We start from the raw sequence: 23,210 nt of genomic DNA, 5'->3' as shown, positions 1-23,210 counted from the left end.
AAGTAATCAGTTCTGAGTGTGTGCAGTAGACTATCACCGGTTCAGTGAATAAGCAACAAACAGCGAACGATGGCGCAGGGACCCCACACTGCATCTGTCATAATCTCGCTGTATTGTACGGGCTGCGTCCACAATCAACAGATGGAGGGAGCGATATCGTAAGAGTACCATGTGCAGTCCACGTGTTTGAGGTGAGACTATCAACACCAAATTGTGTTGCCCTTGGCTACAGTGAGATGTTCCCTAGTAACACATTGCTAAACTGTAACTGTGCACTGGTTAACGTGATCATTATATTTGATATACTAGTACACGGAAGATATCGAGCTGAACATGATCGTTTCGTGATCGACTATCGATCAAGACATGTTAAAATTGTACCATGATAGATCTACTCCGGGATAATCTACAACTATTTAATATGTATTTCGACGGTTCGGTAAGTGTCACATTGGCCTTGTTAACCCGTCCGACCACGCCACAATGTAAGATAATTCGAAACACATGGAAAGATTTTTAAATGGCTATTGTAACCATGTCATAACGTTGTTCACACAACAGTCTCGTTTCCTGTTGACTGGGTTCCGTCCTATTGCGCTAGTTAGTTAAAAAATCTGTCCAGCATTTTGGACTTATTCATGTAACTGGATGCGTAAAAATTAATACGTGTAAGCACTTGTATATTGCAACACCTCGGTACTTCTAATCCTTGCAAAACACGTCTTACAGCGAGGTCCGACAAACGGAGACCTGGAAATCATGGAAATATCAAAACTCTGCGACTCTGCCGCTAGAAAGGTTTGGCGGTCTGGTATGGAAGTGATATTATATCAATCTCACTATACGTTACAGGATGATACGTTACTGAATAAGTGCAAACAACGCATGACAGATGTGACTAGTGAGCCAGATGCATTGTGACTCATTTTACGACCTCATCAAACGGGGTCAGTTCTTGACGTCTTAGTTAAGGTTCTGATGCCTCAACCTCGCCATAAAATATAGGGTGAGTGAGTTAACATTTAACGTCATATCGGCAGTATTGCAGCCATATCGTGACGAGAGCATTCTTAAAAAAGAAATCTATGTATATGATAAAACCCTGTCGACGACGGACAGTAAAACAACTAGAATATCACAATGAGAAATAAAACTAGCGTGAAAGGTTAAAACTAATATTCCTATTCAGACAATACAATATAAAAACAGGCTATATAGATCACCAACAACTGAAGGTAGATCACCATACTAGGGGCCATGGGGACTTACAGTACTTCTGCTACCTGCATGGTCCCTAGCTGGATTTATATCATCCCCTCAGCTGCTGGTGATTGTATGCAAGATTAGCCACAAATTAAAATGACACATATTCTACGGCTAAGACAAAATGGAAGATCAAATTTGACTTCAAAGGTTTTGGGACTTACGTACCCTCTCAGGAGGACAATTATTTTACTGTACTTTAACCCCCCTCAAGGATACAGCCACTAACACTCTAAGTTACTAAGTAAAACTTCCAAGCATAAAATATTTATCTATTTACAATTCTTTAAGCAAATCTAATTCTTTTAAAAATGCAATTATTAAATGAGAGCTAACAGAATTAAAAAGATCTTCAAAGTTCGTGAATTAAAATATCTATCCCTTGTGATGGAATATTCAACACAGTCAAGCAGGACATGCTTGACTGTGATTCTTTCATCACAAGGGATACAAAACGAAGGATCCTCACCTTTAACAAGTACTCATGTGTATACCTCGTATGGCCAATGCGACATCGTCGCATAATGACCTCCTCAAATCTGGACTGACAACCCAAGTAAGTATAACCGACATAAGGTTTTATTTCATGTAATTTATTGATACCTACTTGAGTGTCCCACTTCTTCTGCATCAGATCACGGATATAAGATCTTATTGTAGCTTTATAATCTGAGTATGGAATAAGAAGTGGTGTCACAGATTTGTTGAGTGATGCTTTAGCAGCAAGATCGGCCATTGTGTTACCAGAAATGCCAACGTGACTAGGTAACCAACAAAGGACGATGTCGCACTGGCCAGTAGCAAGATTATTGTACAATTCCATAATTTCTATTAAAAGTGGATGTATACAAGAAATATTTTTAATCGCCTGAAGGCAAGAAAGAGAATCTGAATAGATTATATACTGTTTATGTTTAGGGTGTCTTTCAATATATTTAAGAGCAGTTAATATAGCGTTTGCTTCTGCAGTAAAAATAGAGCGGTTATCTGGAAGTCTAGAAGATATTGTTCTGGATCCGATGACAGTGGCACAAGCCACTGCACCACCGGCCTTGGAACCATCTGTAAATAAGGATTTATAATTGCTATATTTAGTTTTTAATTGATTGTATTCTTGTTTATATTGTAATTCATTAGTTTCTGATTTTTTAAATGAAGTTAGTGTTAGGTCAACTTGTGGCCTAACCAACTGCCAAGGAGGAGAAGAAAGGAGACGGGAGAGAGCTATGTTTTTCAGCTCAATGCCGGCCGAAGAAAGAAAGGGTTTAATCCTGTGTCCTGGAGGTGGAACAAGAGAAGACCTCTTGTCATACAAATTTTCATAAAGCGGATTGAACACACAGTCATAGGCTGGGTTAGATTTATTAGAATACAATTTAGTAACGTATTGTAAAGATAATTTTATACGGCGTTGTGAAAGATTCATCAGCCTCAACATAGAGACTGGCAACAGGTGAGGTTCTAAAAGATCCAAGACAAAGTCTTAGGCCTTGGTGATGGACAGAATCTAATAGTTTGAGGTTGCTTTTACAGGCTCCACCATATACAATGGAGCCATAATCAAGTTTAGATCGTACCAATGATGTGTATAAGTGAAGGAGGGTAACTTGATCCCCTCCCCACTTGGAATTGGAAACAACCTTTAACAAATCTAGTGCCTTCAGACATTTAGCTTTAAGGGATTTGATATGTGGTAAGAACGTTAAATGAAAATCGAAAATTAAACCCAGGAACTTGGCCTCCTTTACAACCTTGATGGGAGTGCCATTTAAAGATAGTTCAGGGTCCTTATGCGGCTTATATTTTCTACAAAAATGTATGCAATTAGTTTTGGATTTAGAAAATTTGAAGCCATTTTCGAGACACCATTTATTTATTTTGTTCAAACATAACTGCAGTTGTCTTTCAATAGTATGCATATTTGTACCACGACAAGAAATATTAAAGTCATCCACAAATAATGATCCATCAATTGAATCATTTAAAACCTTGGATAAACTGTTGATCGTAATACTAAACAAAGTGACAGACAAAATACTACCTTGAGGAACACCCTGATCCTGATTGTAATGATCAGAGAGGGTAGAACCTACTCGGACTTGAAATTGCCTGTCTTTTAAAAACTCTGATATAAAAAGAGACAAACGGCCTCTCAATCCAAATTCATGTAAATCCCTCAAAATACCATGCTTCCAGGTCGTATCATAAGCTTTCTCAAGATCAAAGAAAATTGATACAGCATGTTGTTTATTTACTATTGCGTTTTTCACGAAGGATTCTAGGCGAACCAAATGATCAATGGTACTGCGATTTTTCCTGAAACCACACTGAATATTTGTGATAAGATTATTGGTTTCAAGATACCAAACTAATCTATTATTCACCATACGTTCCATGGTTTTACAGACACAGCTAGTGAGAGATATCGGTCTGTAATTCGACGGATCTGTATGATCCCTGCCTGGTTTTGGTATTGGGACTACAATGGCATTACGCCACGAAGGAGGAAATGCTCCAGACGTCCATATTTTGTCAAAGATATCTAAAAGTGTGACCAGACATGGTTCAGGCAAATGTTTCAGTAGCTGATAATGAATATTGTCATCACCTGCTGCAGTGTCATGAGCTTGGTCAAGAGCTGTATATAACTCATGTAATGAGAAAACTTCATTATAATCTTCACCATTATTTGATTCGAAATTAAGTTTTTGCTTTTCCTGTTGTTTCTGATATTTCTGAAACTCAGGGACATAATTTGCCGATGAAGAATTTTTGGCAAGTTTTTCGCCAATTTTATTTGCAATATGAGACTTGTCAGTAATTAAATTATCACCATCTTTGAGATGGTGAACTGAGATTTTGAACCTTTACCTTTAATTCTTTGAACCATGTTCCATACCTTGGACATTGGCGTACGCGAATTAATCCTGGAAACGTAGTTCCTCCATGATTGCCGTTTGTTTTGTTTGAAGGTACGACGGGCTTTCGCATTGAGGATTTTAAACGTATTCAAGTTGTGGACAGTTGGATGACAGCGGAAATAATTTTCAGCCTTTTTCCTCGCTTTTCTGGCTTGCCTACAGTCAGAATTGAACCATGGTTTCCGTACATGTGGAGCAGTAGACGACCGTGGTGTACACTCATCAGCTATTTCATTTAAAGTGTCAGAAAAAAGCCGAATAGGAACAGTTACATCACTGAAACACTGCGGCCGTAGTTTAGCTGTGCATAACGTTTTAAATAGCGACCAGTCTGCCTTGGAAAAATTCCATCTTGTATGAGATGGAGAATCAGATGGATTAATTGCTGATAAGATAGTTGGAAAGTGGTCACTTCCACAGAGGTCATTGTGGACTGACCACTCAAATTCATTTAGTAGAGAAGGGTCTACAAGAGACAGATCCAGAGAAGAGTAGGTGCCAGTTGCAGGGTGCAGATAAGTGCTTGAATCATTATTGTATATACACAAGTCATTATTGGCTATAAAATCTTCCAGTATTTTACCTTTAGAGTTTGTATTTGTACCACCCCAAATCGGGTTATGTCCATTGAAATCACCCATTAAAATACAAGGTTTAGGAAGTTGGTCATAGAGAGCTTGAAGATCAGATTGCTGGAGTGCTGAAGAAGGTGAAATATATAAAGAGCATAGTGTAAAGGTAACGTGAAGAGTTAGTCTCACTGCAACAGCTTGGAGACTAGTTGTGAGTGTTACAGGACTATGGATAACATCCTGCTTTACAAGAATTGAAGACCCCCCAGTGGCCCTATCACCTGGAGGTGAAAAACAATTATATGCAATGAACTGTCGTAAATCAAAAGTGTCTGTCTCCTTCAGATAGGTTTCCTGGAGACAGAAAGCCGATGGTGCAAAATCGTGTACAAGTAGCTGTAACTCGTTGAAATTGGTCCTTAGACCTCTACAGTTCCACTGTACAATACTTTTGGAATGGATTATCGTTTGGGCGGGTTGATTGGGGATCTACCCCGTACTTTTTTTGAGGGCGACAAGCTGTGCGCCTTTGATTGGACGTTTTCGGACACATCCATGTCCTCAAGTGATCCGTATTTGTTATAAAGCTTAATTTTGTTTTCAGACCCTTTTGGGGTTCTGCCACTTTGTTTTTTTGAAGAATCAGACATAGGTTTAGTTTTTCCTTTAGGAATTTGTAGGACATTTGACGCAGATTGAGACCTTGCAGGTGGCTGTGATGATGAATCATGATCCGAAGCTGGCCCTGATTGACTTTGCGACATGCAAGGAAGAAGCTCAGCGGTCTGAGTGGAAATAGCGGGTGAAAAAACCTCTGGGGAATCAGTGTGCACCCAAGTCAAGTTTGTTTGAGCAGCTGAAGAAGACTTAGATGCCTTAGAGGATGGTTCAGATGATGGTTTTGATTTAGAAGCATATGTTTCTTGTGGGTCATCTTTGAACAAGTTGTTTCGCTTCGGCAAAGCTGATATTTTGAGTAAATTTTAGTTTGTTTATTTCCATCTGGTACTTCCAAATCGGACACTCTTTTGAGAAGGAGGAATGGTCTCCTGAACAATTGGTGCATTTCTTGTAATTACTGTCACAATCTTCTGTTGTGTGGGTCTTCTCACCGCAGTGAGCACACACAACAGACAATGTGCAGGAATTTACACCGTGACCATACTTTTGACACTTGAAGCATCTGAGTGGATTAGGATTAAAAGTTTCCACTTTGATGTGACAGTAGCCAGCCTTTATTGATTTTGGAGCCGTTGGAGTGGAAAATGAAAATAAATAGGTGTTGGTTTGTTGGATCTGGTTGTTTCCTCGGGTTGTGAAACGTTTGACAAATAACACACCTTGGTCCTTCATCTCAGCGGCAATGTCAATTTCCAGCATATAAGCAAATAGTCTATCACGGTCTCTCACAATACCCTTACTAGTGTTAAGAGTACGGTGAGGAGAGACTGACACTGGAATGCCTACAAAAGATTTTGTTGAAAGTAGATTGGTTGCCTGTTGCCTCCTATTGCACTCAAAAAGCAAAGAACCTGTTCGTAAACGTCTAACGTTTCTAACATCACCTGCAATGCCCTGTATGCCTTTTGATACCGCAAAAGGGTTCAGCTTTAATGGGGTGTTGTCAGTGGTCTCAATTACAATAAACCGTGGCCAGTAGTCAATGGATGTGGACAGTCCTTGGTCTTCAACATCAGGATCAGTAGTATCAAGAGGACGTTTTGTTTTTTTAGGGGAGTTTCGTAAGCCATGGTAAGTTTATATTGTTTCATCATCCGAGCTCCCCACCCGCCACGGAGTATCACAAGGACAATGCTAAAAGCAGGCGGGTTTCCTGCCTGCAGCACCAAGGATACCCGGATGATATACTCAAGCAGAGTAATACAAAAGTAATTATTCCACTTGACTGGCCCATGAGCCGCTGCCTTCTGGATATAGGACTCTAGGCAAGTTACGAAATTTGAATTGTACAATCGAAATGCAAATGAATCATCATGAAGCCAAGACAAAAAATTAAATATTTTCTCAAATTTGTGAAACAATATTTACATGTACAGGGCTTAGCATGACCAGCCGATTGGTTGAACCGGGCCAATTCAACCACCCGTCTAGGTGAAGTCAGGGCCAAAGTGGTGTGTTGAGCAATAGGAGCAATGGTCCTGCTCCAATGCTCTCAACCATCAGGATCCCTTCCTCCACCGACACAGGGCCGCAACCCACGGCAAACGGGTTGGTGGACCAAATATCCCCCCGGGTCCACTACGGGGGTGTCGGCGAGCTCTTGGCGTTACCCAGCACCCACCACGAGGAGGTGGCTCGCCACGGGTGCCCACAAAATATAGAAATGCGATATGTTTAAGTTTTAAATTCAAATTCATTTGTAAATACCATTCTCTTGTGAAACAAGGAATTGGACTTTCGTGTAACAATAGTTGTCTGTATTGTCTCATTTCACATTCACACGAGAAAATTCGGATGGGTTTGAATTAATTCTTGAGAGTCATGTTTCGGTTTGACCTCTACCATACATGCAACAAGTTCTATAAGTCTTCATTTGGTCTAAGACTGCATGTTAAGGGGATCCATTATCGTTTCCCTTGCCAAGCCTGTGGAAAAGAGTTTCAACAGCTGTGGGATGTCGACACCTGTTGCTGTAGAATCTATGATAGTACATGGACAGTTAATTCAACGTAAACATTCAACGCAATGGTCAGTTTCAACAAAACTCCGTAGAAAATTACAGTTTGATTTTCCGACCACAATTAAAGAATTATTGACGCATTAAAGCCTGCTCTGTGAATGAAGATCTTAAATAACTGTGTCTGAGAACTGACAACTAAAAGACGCTTCTGCTGATGAGGATTTCATGTTGAAACGATCGTTTTCCACAATCTGAAACTTGTTTCGCAACACAAGATGATGTCCTTGCTTAACGCTCAATTGCAATACATATAGAGGGTGTCAAGCTATTACAAAAACATTTGTAGATTTCTAGACCCCTCTGCCAAATGGCCCAACCTGTTATCTAGCCTCATGTAAGAATGTCGACTTGTGATTGGTCCACGTGACTCTGATAAAATACCATGTACATCCATCACGATCCGCGAGCGGGAGTATAAAAAGTCGCTACGCCTCGGTGACGACGCGAAGTGAGAAAAGCGTGCGTCGACAAGCCTTTAGTAACGTGCAGTGCATTGAGGTCAAACAGTGGCATCTCGCGTATATAAACACAAGTCGATTCGATGCTAGCTAAGATACATAGCGTTCACTACATGAACGCTGTGCCGCACCTCCAAAGGCCGCAATGGTGGAAATCCTTCGCCGCACTTTCGCGCACTCGTTACGACTATTGCACACCAAAAAACTTATATGAATTGCTTTTTTGTACTTACACCTACATGTACGCCCTAGTTTCGTTATCAAAATATTCCAAAATAAATATTTGCAAGCCATCAAACATTTCAGGCGATCACTCACACATGAGCGGCGCCATTTTAAATCACGTGACGCGAAGGGATTCCCTCCCCAAAATAGTAACACACGTGTTCCACAACTCGCTGTTTGTTTACAACAAGATTTCATACATTCTTAAAAAATTAAAAGGATTGTGAGGAGACTTTCGTTTCCAATCAAGACTGACTGACCAAGCAGCCCTTTCAACAACTGTTTTGAAAGGAATTGCTCTGGAGTAGACTGACTAACCCTGCTCTTTTTCACATATTCCAATCGTTTCAATGAAAACAATAAAAATAAAAATGCAAAAAATCTGCAAATAGCAAAAGGCGCCACTTTAGAATCTGATCCATATTTTTTTCCAATTTATGCTGAATAGTAATAGCCGGTTTTAGAACTATGCCCCAGAAACGAAATGATGATGGACAGACGCATTGAAAAAACAAAACATCAGGGAGAAAACACCAGGTCATGTATACGCGTGGAAAATACCCTTAGCCTAAAAGGGTCAAGTTAGGGATACGGAAAACAAGGGTATGGGCATTCATTCTACATCAAAGGCTACTGTCAAAGATTGTTATCAAAAGTAATTATATATTTGGCACTGAAACATTTGTATCCCTCGCAACCCGATTTGCAGGGGTATTAAAATGGACTCCGTCCGTGCGTCAATGCACATTTGTCTTTCAAATCGTTCTCTATTCCTTCACCAAAACTGGCACATAGATAGATCTGGAGGTACACTGGTTTTGATAGCCTTGGATTTCTGAGTGAATGTTTTGGCGTTTTCATGGCAACAAGTTTGTCTTCGACTGAAAAATGCGGCGTGTTCTTTTCCGGGGCAGAACTCTAAACCCATTCACTGTTTCCTCAACATTTTTGTACATACGTATATCATGTGAACTGGTGCCTATGAGTAGTGCTGGATACAAAATATGTTTCTGATAATTTTGTGTGTGTGTGTGTGTGTGTGTGTGTGTGTGTGTGTGTGTGTGTGTGTGTGTGTGTGTGTGTGTGTGTGTTTCCATGGCAACTGAAGTTGGTGGTATTGCTCCTTTCTGAAGCAGAATTTAAAATACTCTCAATACTTTCCACCCTTCCACTTTGCTATATACACGCCTAAAGATGTTAAATAAGCATAACTCGTAGACATATTCATGAAGACTCCTTTGCCATTGCGGGGGATATTGCTGACTGCGCCATAACTTCTTGAGGGCAATATACAATGCAACTTCAAAAGCAAATGAAATCATAACCTTTGATTCAGAATAAACTTCAAGTAAAGTTCTCAATGTAAGACCTGGTGAATTGCTTTGATTGCGTAACAATTACGTCTCACGATGAAAAGGGATGGGCAAGTGTGCCTACTGCGCTAAGTCCTCCAGTCAAAGATGACACAACACAAAAGGACACCAATAACATGTATTAAAACAAAAGGCGTGGCTCGGATCTGCAAATTCTGACTGCACAGTCCAGGTGAAACCTAAAACACAAGCCAGACGGCTTGTTGTCACCTAGACAGTACAGGCAGAAAGAGCCACAAAACAGTTATACAGAGTGATATAAAGCATGTACATAGGATCCCCACCTGAGGTGGGATGAAAGTCACATTCACGGGGCCAACGGGGAGGATAAAAGTATACATATATATGCGCAGAGTGGGGCAATGTGTATGCCGAACACATTTGTGATATATATAAACCGGTCTTAATTTGTACGTCACAATAACCACGACAGGACACCTGGCCTGTACAATGTATGCGGCTAAGGGAGATGGGGTATGACTGCCTGTTGGATGATCGAACTGGTCCATACGAGGCTAGCTCCAACAGCATGTCGATACACCCAGTAGGTAAGCCACTAGTGGTTACCCAGGAAGAACACCTAATTGCAATTAATAAATTAATAAGATGTAATACATGGATATTACATTATTTATATTGCTACAATTTGCAGGTGTATTATTGGCCATATAATATGATACATCATATTATTATTGAATAAACAGTGACTTCACTTTCACCTCAAGTGGGGAAACATCCTAAAATGATTGACATAACGGTATGTAGAAACACTACATAATTCCAAAGAAATATCTGCGATTGATATTTCACACCATAAATTGAGAGGGTTGCCTGGTAGTTAATGCTAAGGCTTTTGGCAACAGTAGATTGCATAACGCCAGACGTGAATAGAGCGAGAAAATAGTCTTGTGTAGAAAAGTAAACACAGTTTTGAGATGATAATAATATTCAGATGCTGAATGATCATGTAACAAATATGCCAATACACATCAGTAGTAATATACAGATATACTGGATAAGGTTACATGAGACTGTCCTAGGCTTCTACTGTGTTAAGATAAACATGAAGCAGACGACGGACCCTGGTTTGTTTACATCCGGTGCAGCCATTTTGTAATGCAGCCGGAAGGGAGCCGAGGAATGCCGAGGAGAGCCGAACACTACCAAAGTTCTCTGCTGCTCAGTGGAGAGGTCAGCACTGGTCAGTGCATGATAATGATCGCCACTAATTACCTCCAGATGACACAGTGATACTTTAACTGGGCGCAGTGGAAAACAATGGAAACCGGGACAATGGTACAGCCGCTTTTTAATGTAGCATAAAATGGCTGAAACGTTCTGCTGTTAACGCAACAAGTATTAAATAAAATGGAATTTTGAATTTAGCAATGAGCTAGAGCAATTTTAACAAGCAGATCAAATAAACAATGTACAATTCTAAACACACAAAGTACTTTGCTCAAATTAATTCCCTGAGGGAAGTATTTTACAAGGAGTACATGTCATTTGTTCTTGCCATCGAGTGCACATTTGGACAGTCACAGATGAGTGACATTTTGCCACACTGGCACAGCAAGAACAATTGATAACTGTGACCACAACACTTGTTTTTAAAGTTTGATTTATCAGAATTAAATAATATAATATTAATTTGAAAACTGCTCACAATTACTTTTCTTGTTAACAGCATAACTATACATTGGAACCTAATACAGAAGACCTAGTAGCAATTTGGAGGTAAACCGGGATTCTTACCTAAAACACAATCCAGAGGGCTTGTTGTCACCTAGACAGTACAGGCTGAAAGAGGAAGATGTCGAGGTTGGGGGTCCCACGCTCCCTCTCGCCTCTGTCACGCGACAACATACCCCCTGGGGATTGGCTGAAAAAACTGTTGCTATGGGACCCATGGCACCAGTGCCTTGAGCCCCCAAACCTTATCAGATATTTGGTAAAGAGAGAGATATTGGGTTACTAGTGCAAGGGCCAGAGACAAAATATCCAGCCTTTACATCAATATAAGTCAATAAAATTTACACACTGAAAAGCATACTTTTCTGAACTAATACTTCATTGATAATTTGGAAATCCTGCTGTTTATGCTGTGAAAAGGAAGAGTTACTGTCATATTTGCAAATGGAATTTCTTCACTGACCGAACAAGTAAAGCCTTCTGTCCAGTGGTGTGTGAACAAGAGTTTAATATGATATTTGGCATTGTTAAGTAATTTGAATGACCCTAACCTTTTAACATTTAATTTCTAGATGTATCCACCTTATGTAAGCATGTGTATATACTTGACTTTCTGAACTGAGACTTCACTGACGTATATACGTGACTTAAGTAATGAAACCTTTTTCATCACTGATATATGAACAAGAGTTTAAATATGATATTTGCCTTTATGCTGTAATTTGAATGATCCTTCAGTTGTTTCTTAGATGTATGCACTTGTTTTGGTATTTGTTTATAATTGAAACATAAGAAACGCTGTTTTGCTACTTGTTTGCTAATATGGAAAAGAAGAGATGTGCAGCAAGGATTGAAGGTGGGTGCTTGAAACCTAACACAACATGGAAATATTAAAAGTGATATTCAAGGCAGTAGAAATGTGAACTGAGGAATGTTAAAGTTTTTTTTATAGTTTTTTTAAATTTTTTATGCATAAATGGAATTTAGAGATAATTAATTCGTTAACTCATTAATTATTTAGCTCCTATATTCAATGTGTCTTATTAGTAAACTATGTTTTGTAGTCAAACTTTTAGGAGTAGTACAGAAACATCAATGCACTGTCAAGGTGGCAGCAATGATCCAATATAATGAATATTGAAGAAAGCATTGAAAACTCCAGAGCAGTTCCTTTCAAAACAGTTGTTGAAAGGGCTGGGTGGTCAGTCAGTCTTGATTGGGAACGAAAGTCTCCACACAATCCTTTCACTTATCTAAAGATGTATGAAAATTTGTTTTAAACAAGCACCGAGGTGTGGAACACGTGTGTTACTATTTTAGGGAGGGAATCCCTTCGCGTCACGTGATTTAAAATGGCGCCGCTCATGCGATCGATCCTCTGAGATGTTTGATGGCTTGCAAATATTTATTTTGGAATATTTTGATAACGAAACTAGGGCGTACATGTAGGTATAAGTACAAAGAAGCCATTCATATCAAGCGCAATAGTCGTAACGTGTGCGCGAAAGTGCGACACAGGATGTCCACCATTGCGGCCTATGGAGGTGCCGCATATCGTTCATGTAGTGAACGCTATATATCTTAGCGTGTTGTTTTGTTTTGATTTAGTGAAAACATTCAGCTAGATAAATGCGTTATCACATCGTGTCTCGGGAAATACGGGGTTTTATCAGTCTCCGGCTCGGGGAATACAACCTTACGAGGGGCTGATAAAACCCCGTATTTCCCGAGACACGATGTGATAACTTATAATATGCTTGCAAATTAATGATAATGTGAGGGAAAACTTACCGTTAATCTTGTGCCATTGTTCTTCTTTCACTGTGACTGTCCATCGAGGACATCATGGGTTAGCCACACTGAGACGATATTAAAGAACAGTGGTGTTCCATATGTGTTACAGATGCCAAGCCTGTATGACAGACAGTGGTTGGTTAGTATGATGGACACGATTCTCGGAGAAGATCTTTTCAATCATGGAACAGTTCAGTTATATGTACTAACAGTTCAAAATGCTTTTATAACGAATATTACAAGAAATTACCTAAATTTGAAAATAACCTTTATCTACCGAAATCTATTTCTTATCTCTTACTTAAATTTAGAACTACGAATCATAAACTACCAATTGAAAAAGTTCGCTGGACCAGTGCACCAAAAGAAAATAGAACTGCAACCTTTTTAATTCATCAACCGTAGCAGATGAATTTTATTACATTTCTCACTGTACATTACATGCAAGTTCTAGAAAAAAATCTTATACCAATTAAATATACCAAAGTCTCTATTATTTCGAAATGGAAAAATATCGAACAGTATTTCAAGTGCATTCTAACTACTCTCTACGTATTCTTACTGACATTCCAACTGTATTCTAAGTATTCTTACCGCATTCAAAGTATTCGGAACGTATTCAAGAGAGAATGGAAAAGACAAACCAATTCAAATACTTTTAGAATGTCCTGAATTCGTATCGAATGTGTCAGATGGAATATTCTTCAAATGTATATTAGTTGTCTGTTCTTCAGGGTATATAGATTGCAGATGGATTACAGTTCGAATGTATCTCGAATTAAGTCAGAACGTCATGAATGCTCTTCAAATGAAACTTGACTACATCAGAACACCACCGAAATATACAAATACGCGGTCACCTCTCACTGAAACGTCAAAGAACATTTTGAAGGCGACAGTAACGGCATTCTTACTAATCTAGAAAAAACAATGCTCATTTTGACATTTTGACAAATATTTTTTATGGCAGATTCTCCTTGATTCCTGTCAATTCGAAAGTAGCGAGAAGGCGCCATAACAGACAAGGAGGCACTATTGTCATGGATACCGGGCAAGACAGGGACACTGACATTGGATATGCGTGGGTTGCTTTGTTCGCGGCCACCTTTTCCAACTTCATCACAGGGATGTTGATATACTCCCCTGGTGTGTTCAACACCGCCATCTTGGATGAAATAGAAAATGACCTCTCACGGACGTCATGGATAGGCTCAACTCTGGTGGGAACTATCACTATATCAGGTAGGTGTTCATTATGATACATGCTTCAAATTCATTTCACTTTGGGCTCTATCCACGAAACACGTCTTGATAGCTTGATGTTGGCTCAAGAAGAATCTAAAATATTAAAATACTTCTGAATACATTTGTTAATATATTATACATATTTAATAAAAACCAAAAATTCCATATGTCACAAATGATTCAAAACAATAGTATAATTAATTCCCAAGTTTATAAATAACAGGCCCTGCAAAAACGTCCAACGAAATAACGTGTAACATTTTGCATAGAAGTTTTCTTGGCCTTACCACAGAAAGTGAGAACTGCATCTGATCCCGCGATCCATCATTTGAAGACAGTTTTATGACACCAACATAATGAACAATAGATAATTCTCAATTTCTGGTTAATGTGACTTCTATTTATTTCTTAAATAGCAAGCCAGAACCTCTCAGTGTAAGGTGATTTGCATATTTCCAGTCCTCAAATGAAGAGGCGGAAGAATTATTTACCTATCTTCATCTGTCACAAGGTGTGTTCTTGTGTCTTCGACTCTGCTAAACAATGACTAAAACATCTAATGACAAGGCATATATTTCCTATATAAATAAAATTTGGTAATCATAAGATATGTGGTGTCACTGGATCATAGGGACAAAAAAACCCCACTAATTTGGATGCAAACAATATCAGAGCTTTTTTATTTCAATACTTCCATTCTGGAAGAGTTTTACATTTATTACCTCATCGTGAACACCTTCTGTATGGACACAATGGCTGGAATCACTCCTTCCTGCTCTGTACTTTAAGTGAATGTGCTGCCTCAATACTGTAACCATCACCAGCTCAGAAACCACAACTTATCACATTTTTGATATATCCAAAAGTGATTAATCTCAGTTATTAAGAATATGATGTGACTGGTGTCAGTTTTACAAGTCTGTCTCTAATGCAGTAAAATATGCCAAGTAGGTGTTCTGTGCGAGGACATTGTAGGAACAATCAGAGTGTCAGGTAGGTGTTCTGTGCGAGGACTTTGTTGGGAACAATCACAATGTCAGGCAGTAGATGTTCTGTTCGAGGATGTTGGTGAAATTTAGCCCAAACCCCTCTCATGTATAGTAGTTTCTGAGGATTGCTATTATTTTGCGTTGAAGAACTCATGTTACGATAAAAGAAACCATTGCATATATTCATTGACGTTTGATTACTTTCTCCAAAGTAGACCTTTTTTTCATCAGGTCCTGTAGCTGGAGTTTTCACGAGCAGATTTGGCTGCAAGGCGGCTACTTGTGCCGGAGGAATATTGGTTCTGATTGGAATGAGTGCGTCTTCCTTTATAAAGAGCGTCAAAGGTCTACTGCTCACGAATGGCGTCCTGACAGGTAGTATCAGAGGTGTCCGAACATATCACATCAAGAAATAAGTAAACTAGGTACATGTTATCCAAAGGAGAGACAATGAGATGGACAATATCAGGAAAAAATAGTAATATGTAGATGTTGAGATATCCATGGGATTGATTAAATAAGGTCCAGCGCACTGCGGGTCTTTACTTCAAAATTGATTCAAACTTCTACATATTTTTGTTTTTGTGTTGCTTTCTGTTCCAGGTCTGGGAGCAGGTCTGGCAGTAAATGCAGGAGGTACCATACCTGGATATTATTTTAAAAAACGTCTTCCGATTTCATTTGGGGTGTCTACAGCCGGAACCGCCATGGGTTTGTTTGCTGGTGGCCCTTTAGTTGCAATATTGCTACAAAAGTTTACTCTCAGTGGTGCGTTTCTCATCTTTGGTGGAATTGCGAGTAACTTATGTGTGGCAGGAGCTCTGATGAGACCACGTCGAGAAGCAGCAACGGAAGCATCTGTCACAAGACAACCACACGATTACAAGCTAGTTCCGGTCTTTGTTGATGGGAACAAAGTTCAGGGTGACTCAAAAGTGATTAGTGATCATTATGGAAATAGGGAGGATGACTTTGATGACCATGAAAAGATTCAGACTAAATATTCTAGAAATCAGTTTGTGACGGAGGGAGGTGAAAACATTCAAAATGAATCAACAGTGCTACATTCCGAAACTGGTAATTCAAACATGCCAGGAAGATGTTTGAATTTTTTTAGAAGAAACATGTCTCTAATAACAGCGAATGGATTTCTTTTCTACAACTTAAGTCTTCTGTTTTTGGGTCTGGGTGAAAATGCGATCCTCTTCCATCTACCTAATTACGCTCACTCAAAGAACAGCACCCGACTTCAGTCAGCGAATCTTTTCACTGCTATAGGTCTGTGTAGCCTGTTGTCGAGATTAGTCACCGGTATCATATCCAACGACAAGGATATAAGCATCATCTTGCTCCATGTCAGCTTCTTGGGAATAGCAGGAATCCTGGCTCTGTTGTTCCCGCTGTTCTCACATGCTTACCCTCTCCAGATGTTGTTCAGTGCGTTGTACGGCCTGTATGGGGGTGGCCTTCACAGCATCCTGAGTCCAATGACTGTGGAATGTGTAGGGGTGTCCCATCTAGCTGTTGGATACGGGATGACTCATTTAGCCATAGGGATTGGATATATTCTCGGTCCGCCAGTCGCAAGTAAGATGTATTAATGAAATCTTGGATCAAGGTTTTGCGTCAGATGTTTGATTGAAGTTGGTAGAGTAATACAAGACACTTGTTGACACTTGTGCAACTTCTTTGGTATCCACTCACGACGTTTCTGAGCTAATACTTGCCCCTTCATCAGGTGAATGGCAGTGAATAGTTGCAGTGATGCATATAGTATGTACAGGAAGCCACGGAACATTTTCAAAAGATTATTCAGGGAAGTAAGTTAAAGTTGAGGATTAATGATGTTTGTACAGCCTGTTTGCATAGATGAATAACCATAGACGAAGCCAGCAAAGTTTACAGTAATAGAAATTGGGATGTACAAAAATAGGCGACTGTGAGGCACGGCATATGTAGGTAAACACCATTGTTCAAGTACATCGGTTAAAGCACCAGGCATTAGAAGACACACTGCTGCATATTCAGACTATTTCATGTGGATAGCTGCCATCAATTTCCGTTTACTCCAAATGCTAATGTTCTGTGGCTTCATGTAGTTACTGTACTTAGTTCCAAAAGAAACGCGATATTCATGGTTTTGACATTCCCCTAATTGTCTTATCTACTTTACAATCATAAAGAATGTGCATGATGAATGTTCTTTGAAACCAACTGTGGAAAGTAAACCTCTGAAACAAGACTTCTAACGTCAGATGAGTCGTAACAACTGAGTCTACTTATTAGACGTTTTATGGGGGAAAACGACAGACACTCATCACATAAACACCTGCTCTGACTCTTTGTTCGCGTGAATTTAATGATACGACACTTTCAACCACCCGTCTAGGTGAAGTCAGGGCCGAAGTGGTGTATTAGGCAATAGGAACACGGTTGCAGGCCCCTATTGCCCTCAACCACCAGGATCCCCTCCTCAACCGACACAGGGCCGCAACCCACGGCAAACGGGTTGGTGGACCAAATATTCCCCCCGGGTCCACAACGGTGGTGTCGGCGAGCTCTTAGCGTTACCCAGCACCCACCACGAGGAGGTGGCTCGCCACGGGTGCCCGCATGAATTTAATGATACGACACTTTCTTCAAGAAAAACGAGAGAAAAGCCCTTTAAAATGTGCGGCAGTTTCTCTAGTGTTATTTTTCTGAATGGCAATATGCCACGTATGGACAATGAAGTATGTGTTGTTGTGATGACTGCTGCTGGTTTCAGTGTTGTCAACGTCGCACAACATGTGCGAGTGCATCTGGCGACAATTTACCGACAGACTGAACGCACAAATCAAACGAATTGTGTGGGAGATCGGCCTTGGGATGGAAGGCCACGGGTGACGTCACGTAGGCAAGACCGTTATGCACAATGGCAGAACGTTGTTTTCTCAGAAGAGAGTCGTTTTTGTGCCCACGTTGCAGACGGGACAGTGAGAGTAGGCGAAATGAACGTTTCAGAGACCCGCATGTTCTGGAAAGTGGCCGTTGGGGTGGGCAATCTCTTATGATTTGGGCTGGGGAAGGCATGTACCACCTGTAATCTTCCAAATCAACGGTCAGGGTCATCGAAGGGGTGTAACTGCACGACGCTGCATTGACGAAGTGTTAAGGTCTGTTCTCGTCTCGTTCTCAAGACGCAGACCACCGTTGCAGTTCCAGCATGATAATGTTCTAGCCCACATCGCCTTTATCACAGGACACGTCGTGGCCAGTCACCACATTCAGAGGTTTCGACACCGGTTAGTCCTGATTTAAATCCAGTGGAACAGCTCTAGGCGAGTTGGGTCGACGCCAGGTACTCCACAAAATCGGCGACAAATGGAGACCGCCGCAGTGTTGAATGAATACGACAACCTACCCCGTTCTGTCGTTCTACATTTTTTCATGTCCATGGGAAGACGGTGTACTCATTTGATAATCAATAATGATGGTCCTAACACCGAATATTGGCTTACGCTTCTAAACGTGTCTGATATAAACTTGTCAGGTTAGCATGTTAGACACATTTAGAAAAAGCATCAGATCTTAAATCCACTGTTGTTGCTGTTGATTTTGATCTTGTTTTGGTGCGTTCTGTTTAAAGCATATTGTGGCTAGAAACATGTATGTGGGGATAACAGTTCCTCTTTCAAATGGGCACGTTCCCTTTAGAACTAAGTAGTGTACATGCATATACACCTCTGTATCTATTCACTGACCTGCACTTGATGAAGGGACAAGTATTAGATAAGAAACGTCCTGTGTAAATAGTAAAGAACTTGCACATCTTTATTACGCTAAATGTTGAAATACACATTGTTGAAAACGACGTAAAGTTAAAGTCCGTCACGTGATAAAAATAAATATGCAACATACATTGTCATAGATACTGAACACGTATTTTAACTTTTCAGGTATCATCTATGAAAGCAGTAAGGACTACGATCACACTTATTTCTTTGGAGGTGAGACATTAGGCAGCGTTAGTGTGTGAAATAGCCACAGGCCCGGTAGCCGGTGGTTAGTAAAAATTCCATCGGGCAAGCAAATTTCACCAGTCTCTGTCCCGACTGGATAGTGAATTTTCATGGGGTCACTTTTTAAAATATGTCACTCCCCTACTTGTTAAGTCATAGTACACTTTCAAATCATGTAAAATTATGCCCTGTTAAATTATGGTATTTGACCTTTTTGAAATCTTTTTCTCGGTTTCTACATTCACATTTTGGCATGGGAATTATTTTTGTTGGCTAGAAACTTTCGGGCATAGCTAGTCTGACTGGCATGCAAACTTTGGAAACCGTTTCCGTTACTGGGCAGTTTACTACAGAAACACAAATCGAGAAACTAACACAACCATTGTGATTCATGCGATCTATTTCTGCACTGGGTGAACCACATTCACCATGGGAAATCGTATCGTTTATGAAAATAGTCATTCAACAAGTCTCAACAGCATATAGATGCTACATTTAACATGTATGCTTTGCCATCCGTGAAGGTCCGGATGAGAACTGATTTTCAGTAATCCATGTTCGTCATAAGAGATGTCTAACGGAATCGGGGGGACAGCTTCGCTGACATTGTTGAAACATGCCATATGTAATAGATCGATACTCTTATTGTTGATCAGTGGATTGTGTGGTCCAAATTTGATAATTTACAGACCGCCGCCATATAGATGGAATATTGCTGAGTACGGCGTAAACGTAAAGTCACTCACTCATTCACTCACTGTGTATTTCATTATGAGTTCACTGAAGGGTTATCACCTTTGTACAGGCGGATGTCTAATGGCAGCCTCAGTGTGTGCAGCAGCTGTTCCCGTTTACCGGAGGTCACACGGATCCTAGTACAAACGTAACACTTTTAGCTGATTGGTTTGTTGATTTACGCCACACTCCTTGACCGCGGTCCTCAAGTAGTGCTAAGTTAGTCGTAACACCTATACTTTAAAGGGCTACCGTCGGAGTGCTACGATAGCTTCGAGGAACGCGGCCCTGGCCCATTTCACAAAGCCATCGTAGCTACGACTGTCGTAATCCTGTTGTGTAACATAGACTTACGGCAGTCGTAGTACTACGATCGCTTCGAGGAATTGGGCCCTGGCCCCATTTCACGAAGCCATCGTAGCTACGACTGTCGTGCCTCCTGTAGTGTAACATAGACTTACGGCAGTCGTAGTACTACGATCGCTTTGTGAAACGTCGCCTAGCTACATGGCGGCGGTAAGGTGTTATAATTAAGTTAATGAGTCTAGTCAAATTGTTGACAGTTTCTATCCTTAACGTGTGATTTATAATACACAGAGATGGTAGTCTCAGTTTCCAGATTTGTGTGAGACACACGGCGATGACTGTCTCTTTTCCGGTTTTGTGTGAGTAAATATTGCGACGAATCATTTGCAAGACTCCGCGAGAAATGTCTTTTGTTATACAGAATATTTAACAGAATAAATGTGATGTTGAAAAGCACTAGTATCTCGGTGAATGTATTCAAAACATAAATGAAAATTTAAAAAGTAAAATTTTTATGGGCTAAAATTACAGTTAGAACCTAAAGTAGGGACACTGTTAAAAGTCAAATCATTCGAGCTAGAATGTGGTTGTTACAATGGAATCTACCTGATTTAGCTCTTGATTATTCCAGCTCTTTTGCCTGTGAACTGTCACATACTGTCGGCCGATTATTCAGTATGCATTGGTTATCACTTGGTGGAATGAACAAAATGTTTTATTTATCGTTCGCCACCATCTGTTGTCCAAACTGTGTTGTATTTACGTGACACTTCTGATTGCAACACAGCGCTTGAAATGATGGTACTTGCAATTTAGGCTCAACACGAATGAGAATGAATTGCTCGCAAAACAAGATACACCACTCTATAATATTAGACTGTACATATTGTCGTCTGGACCAGATGATATAGTTATTGACATCACGAGCAACTGGAATACGGCGACCTGACAATCCAGTGAACAAAGTGAACATCGATCTATGCACAACGAATTCAGTGATCTACCTCAGCGCAAACACGATTACTCGAGACCAGATATAACCCAACCTTCACGGGTTACCTGGCGGGGTTGTGGTTGTCCTTGAGTTCAGGGTGCCCAGTATGATGGGCGTGTTACATTTTTCGTTTAAGTTAGGGTTAGGGTTAGGTTAACCCTAACCCTAACCCTAACCCTAACCCTTAACGATTGAAAGCATAGAATAGTATGTATTTTGCGAACATGTAGTTCGCGAATCAAATTCGAGTGTTGTTTATCGTCGCTATATTCCAGCTGTATGACGGCTCTGTCTGTAAATAATAGAGCCTGGATAAGAAATCTAGTGGTTGATGCGATGAGCACGATTTGTGTAACTGGGATACGGTGGCATGCAAAGGCTATGTCAGTGAACCTCAATATAATATCTTCACTTGTTAGATTTGAAAGTATTTCTCGTACAGTAACTGTATTTGTTCGGAAACAATAACCCTAAGTAACATTTGAGTTTTGTCATGTTGTCCAAATTCTTGACATTCCGAATATCAAGTTAATTTTCGTTGTTAACTGACCAGAATCTCCTCCATTGAGCCCCGTTGTACAAAGGCAAGTACATGTGAAATCGGTTTCAGAGACATAATTTATGAAGGAACAATAGATCAAAATTTCGAACTATTTTGTTCGAAAGCCTGCACGGTATGCTGTGACATTTATTACTGAATGAGCTGAAGAGTATTTTGGGTTAGTTCAGAAATTAATTTGTGTACACTGAGCGAATGGAAGTCACAGTTTTAGAGAGAAGGTAATTTTAGTGCTTTCTAAGTGTCCGTGAAATAAAATAGTTAACGTCAGGTTGCACGACACTTACACTGAATGAAACAAATGCATACAGCTAAACACCTCTTTGTCCAACTGATTCATGTCAGCCCTCGTTCGTTTTACGTCAGGGATGACCCACCCCTCCATTACCCACCAAACTGTCATATTCACAACAGCCACAAACAGGATTTCAACTCCCAAGTTCATTCATGCTGAAAGTATTTCCATATTACATTTTTCACACATGGTCACTCATCCTCTCAGTCACGTGTTTTCATAAAATTGCATATTTACTAAAATACGGTATGTCAAAATGGGAGGAACGCTATTCACTTCAATCATAAATGATATAATAACGCATCATGTTCAGCGGTCATAAAACATTATAATAATAACATGTTCATTTACATAGCACCAAACTCCACACTAGGTATGCTCATAGTTATAACAATGAACGGCACAGCACATTATTACCACGCATAACCCAAGCTGTCAGACAGGCGCTAGGAGTCACATGATTTATCCCACCGGGTACCCATTTTCTGCTGTGTGAACAGAGGCAATTTTGAACCAACTTCCTTGCCTAGGGTGAGACTACATGTATCACATGTGCGCCATGCAATAACATAAACATAACTGAGAAAAGGATGTATAGGAGTTATAGCTTGGAATGACCTGAGAATGGTAATTCTGTTGAAAGCTTTCATTTTTATGGTATTTTTGTGGCAATTTAACATAACAGTCGAGGTATTACGTTCGTTTGGAGCATTTTCAAGTTGAATTCATATACATATAAATAAGATCAATCCTCGTGAATAGAAGCACCTGTAAATACGGGTGATAGTGTTAATGTATCGTGTTATCCTTAAATCTAGAAGTGCCGGAATCAATGTAGATGTACTCAAAGGAAAACGTGTGGCACACACGATCATTCTATATCCAAGGAAATGTTTGATGTTCCTACGGCTTTTCTTGAAGAGTGTGGATGACGTCGTAAACGTCACTCTATTTCGTTCCAGACTGTCGTCATCAACACTGTTCTGTTGTGATACTGTAAAACTAGAGCAATGTGTATTCTTCTTTTACTCTTCTCCACAAATAAAGACACGTGTCCTGCCGTCAACTATGCGAAGAACACTTGAGC

The 23,210-nt window shown here is 40.0% G+C and overlaps 1 protein-coding gene across 2 annotated transcripts in view; it reads left to right on the top strand.

The window, feature by feature from the left end:
* Positions 1–20,731, top strand: part of LOC137282383 (monocarboxylate transporter 12-like) — a 56,440-nt gene extending 35,709 nt beyond the window's left edge. The window contains exons 1-6 of one of the 2 annotated variants that reach the window (XM_067814128.1): positions 70–191; positions 13,970–14,241; positions 15,465–15,608; positions 15,837–16,820; positions 19,172–19,222; positions 20,040–20,731. In XM_067814128.1, the coding sequence (XP_067670229.1) occupies positions 14,040–14,241; positions 15,465–15,608; positions 15,837–16,820; positions 19,172–19,222; positions 20,040–20,110 (1,452 nt within the window). In that variant the 5' untranslated portion in view covers positions 70–191; positions 13,970–14,039 and the 3' untranslated portion in view covers positions 20,111–20,731. Of the gene's footprint in view, positions 1–69; positions 192–13,969; positions 14,242–15,464; positions 15,609–15,836; positions 16,821–19,171; positions 19,223–20,039 lie in introns of those variants that run through there. The other variant, XM_067814127.1, reaches the window with a different exon arrangement.
* Positions 20,732–23,210: the final 2,479 nt, after the last annotated feature.

This window comes from Haliotis asinina, chromosome 4, assembly GCF_037392515.1.
Source record: "Haliotis asinina isolate JCU_RB_2024 chromosome 4, JCU_Hal_asi_v2, whole genome shotgun sequence".
Taxonomy (NCBI): domain Eukaryota; kingdom Metazoa; phylum Mollusca; class Gastropoda; order Lepetellida; family Haliotidae; genus Haliotis; species Haliotis asinina.
The sequence above is the reverse complement of the archived record's forward strand: the minus strand, read 5'-3'. Positions and strand labels throughout refer to the sequence as shown.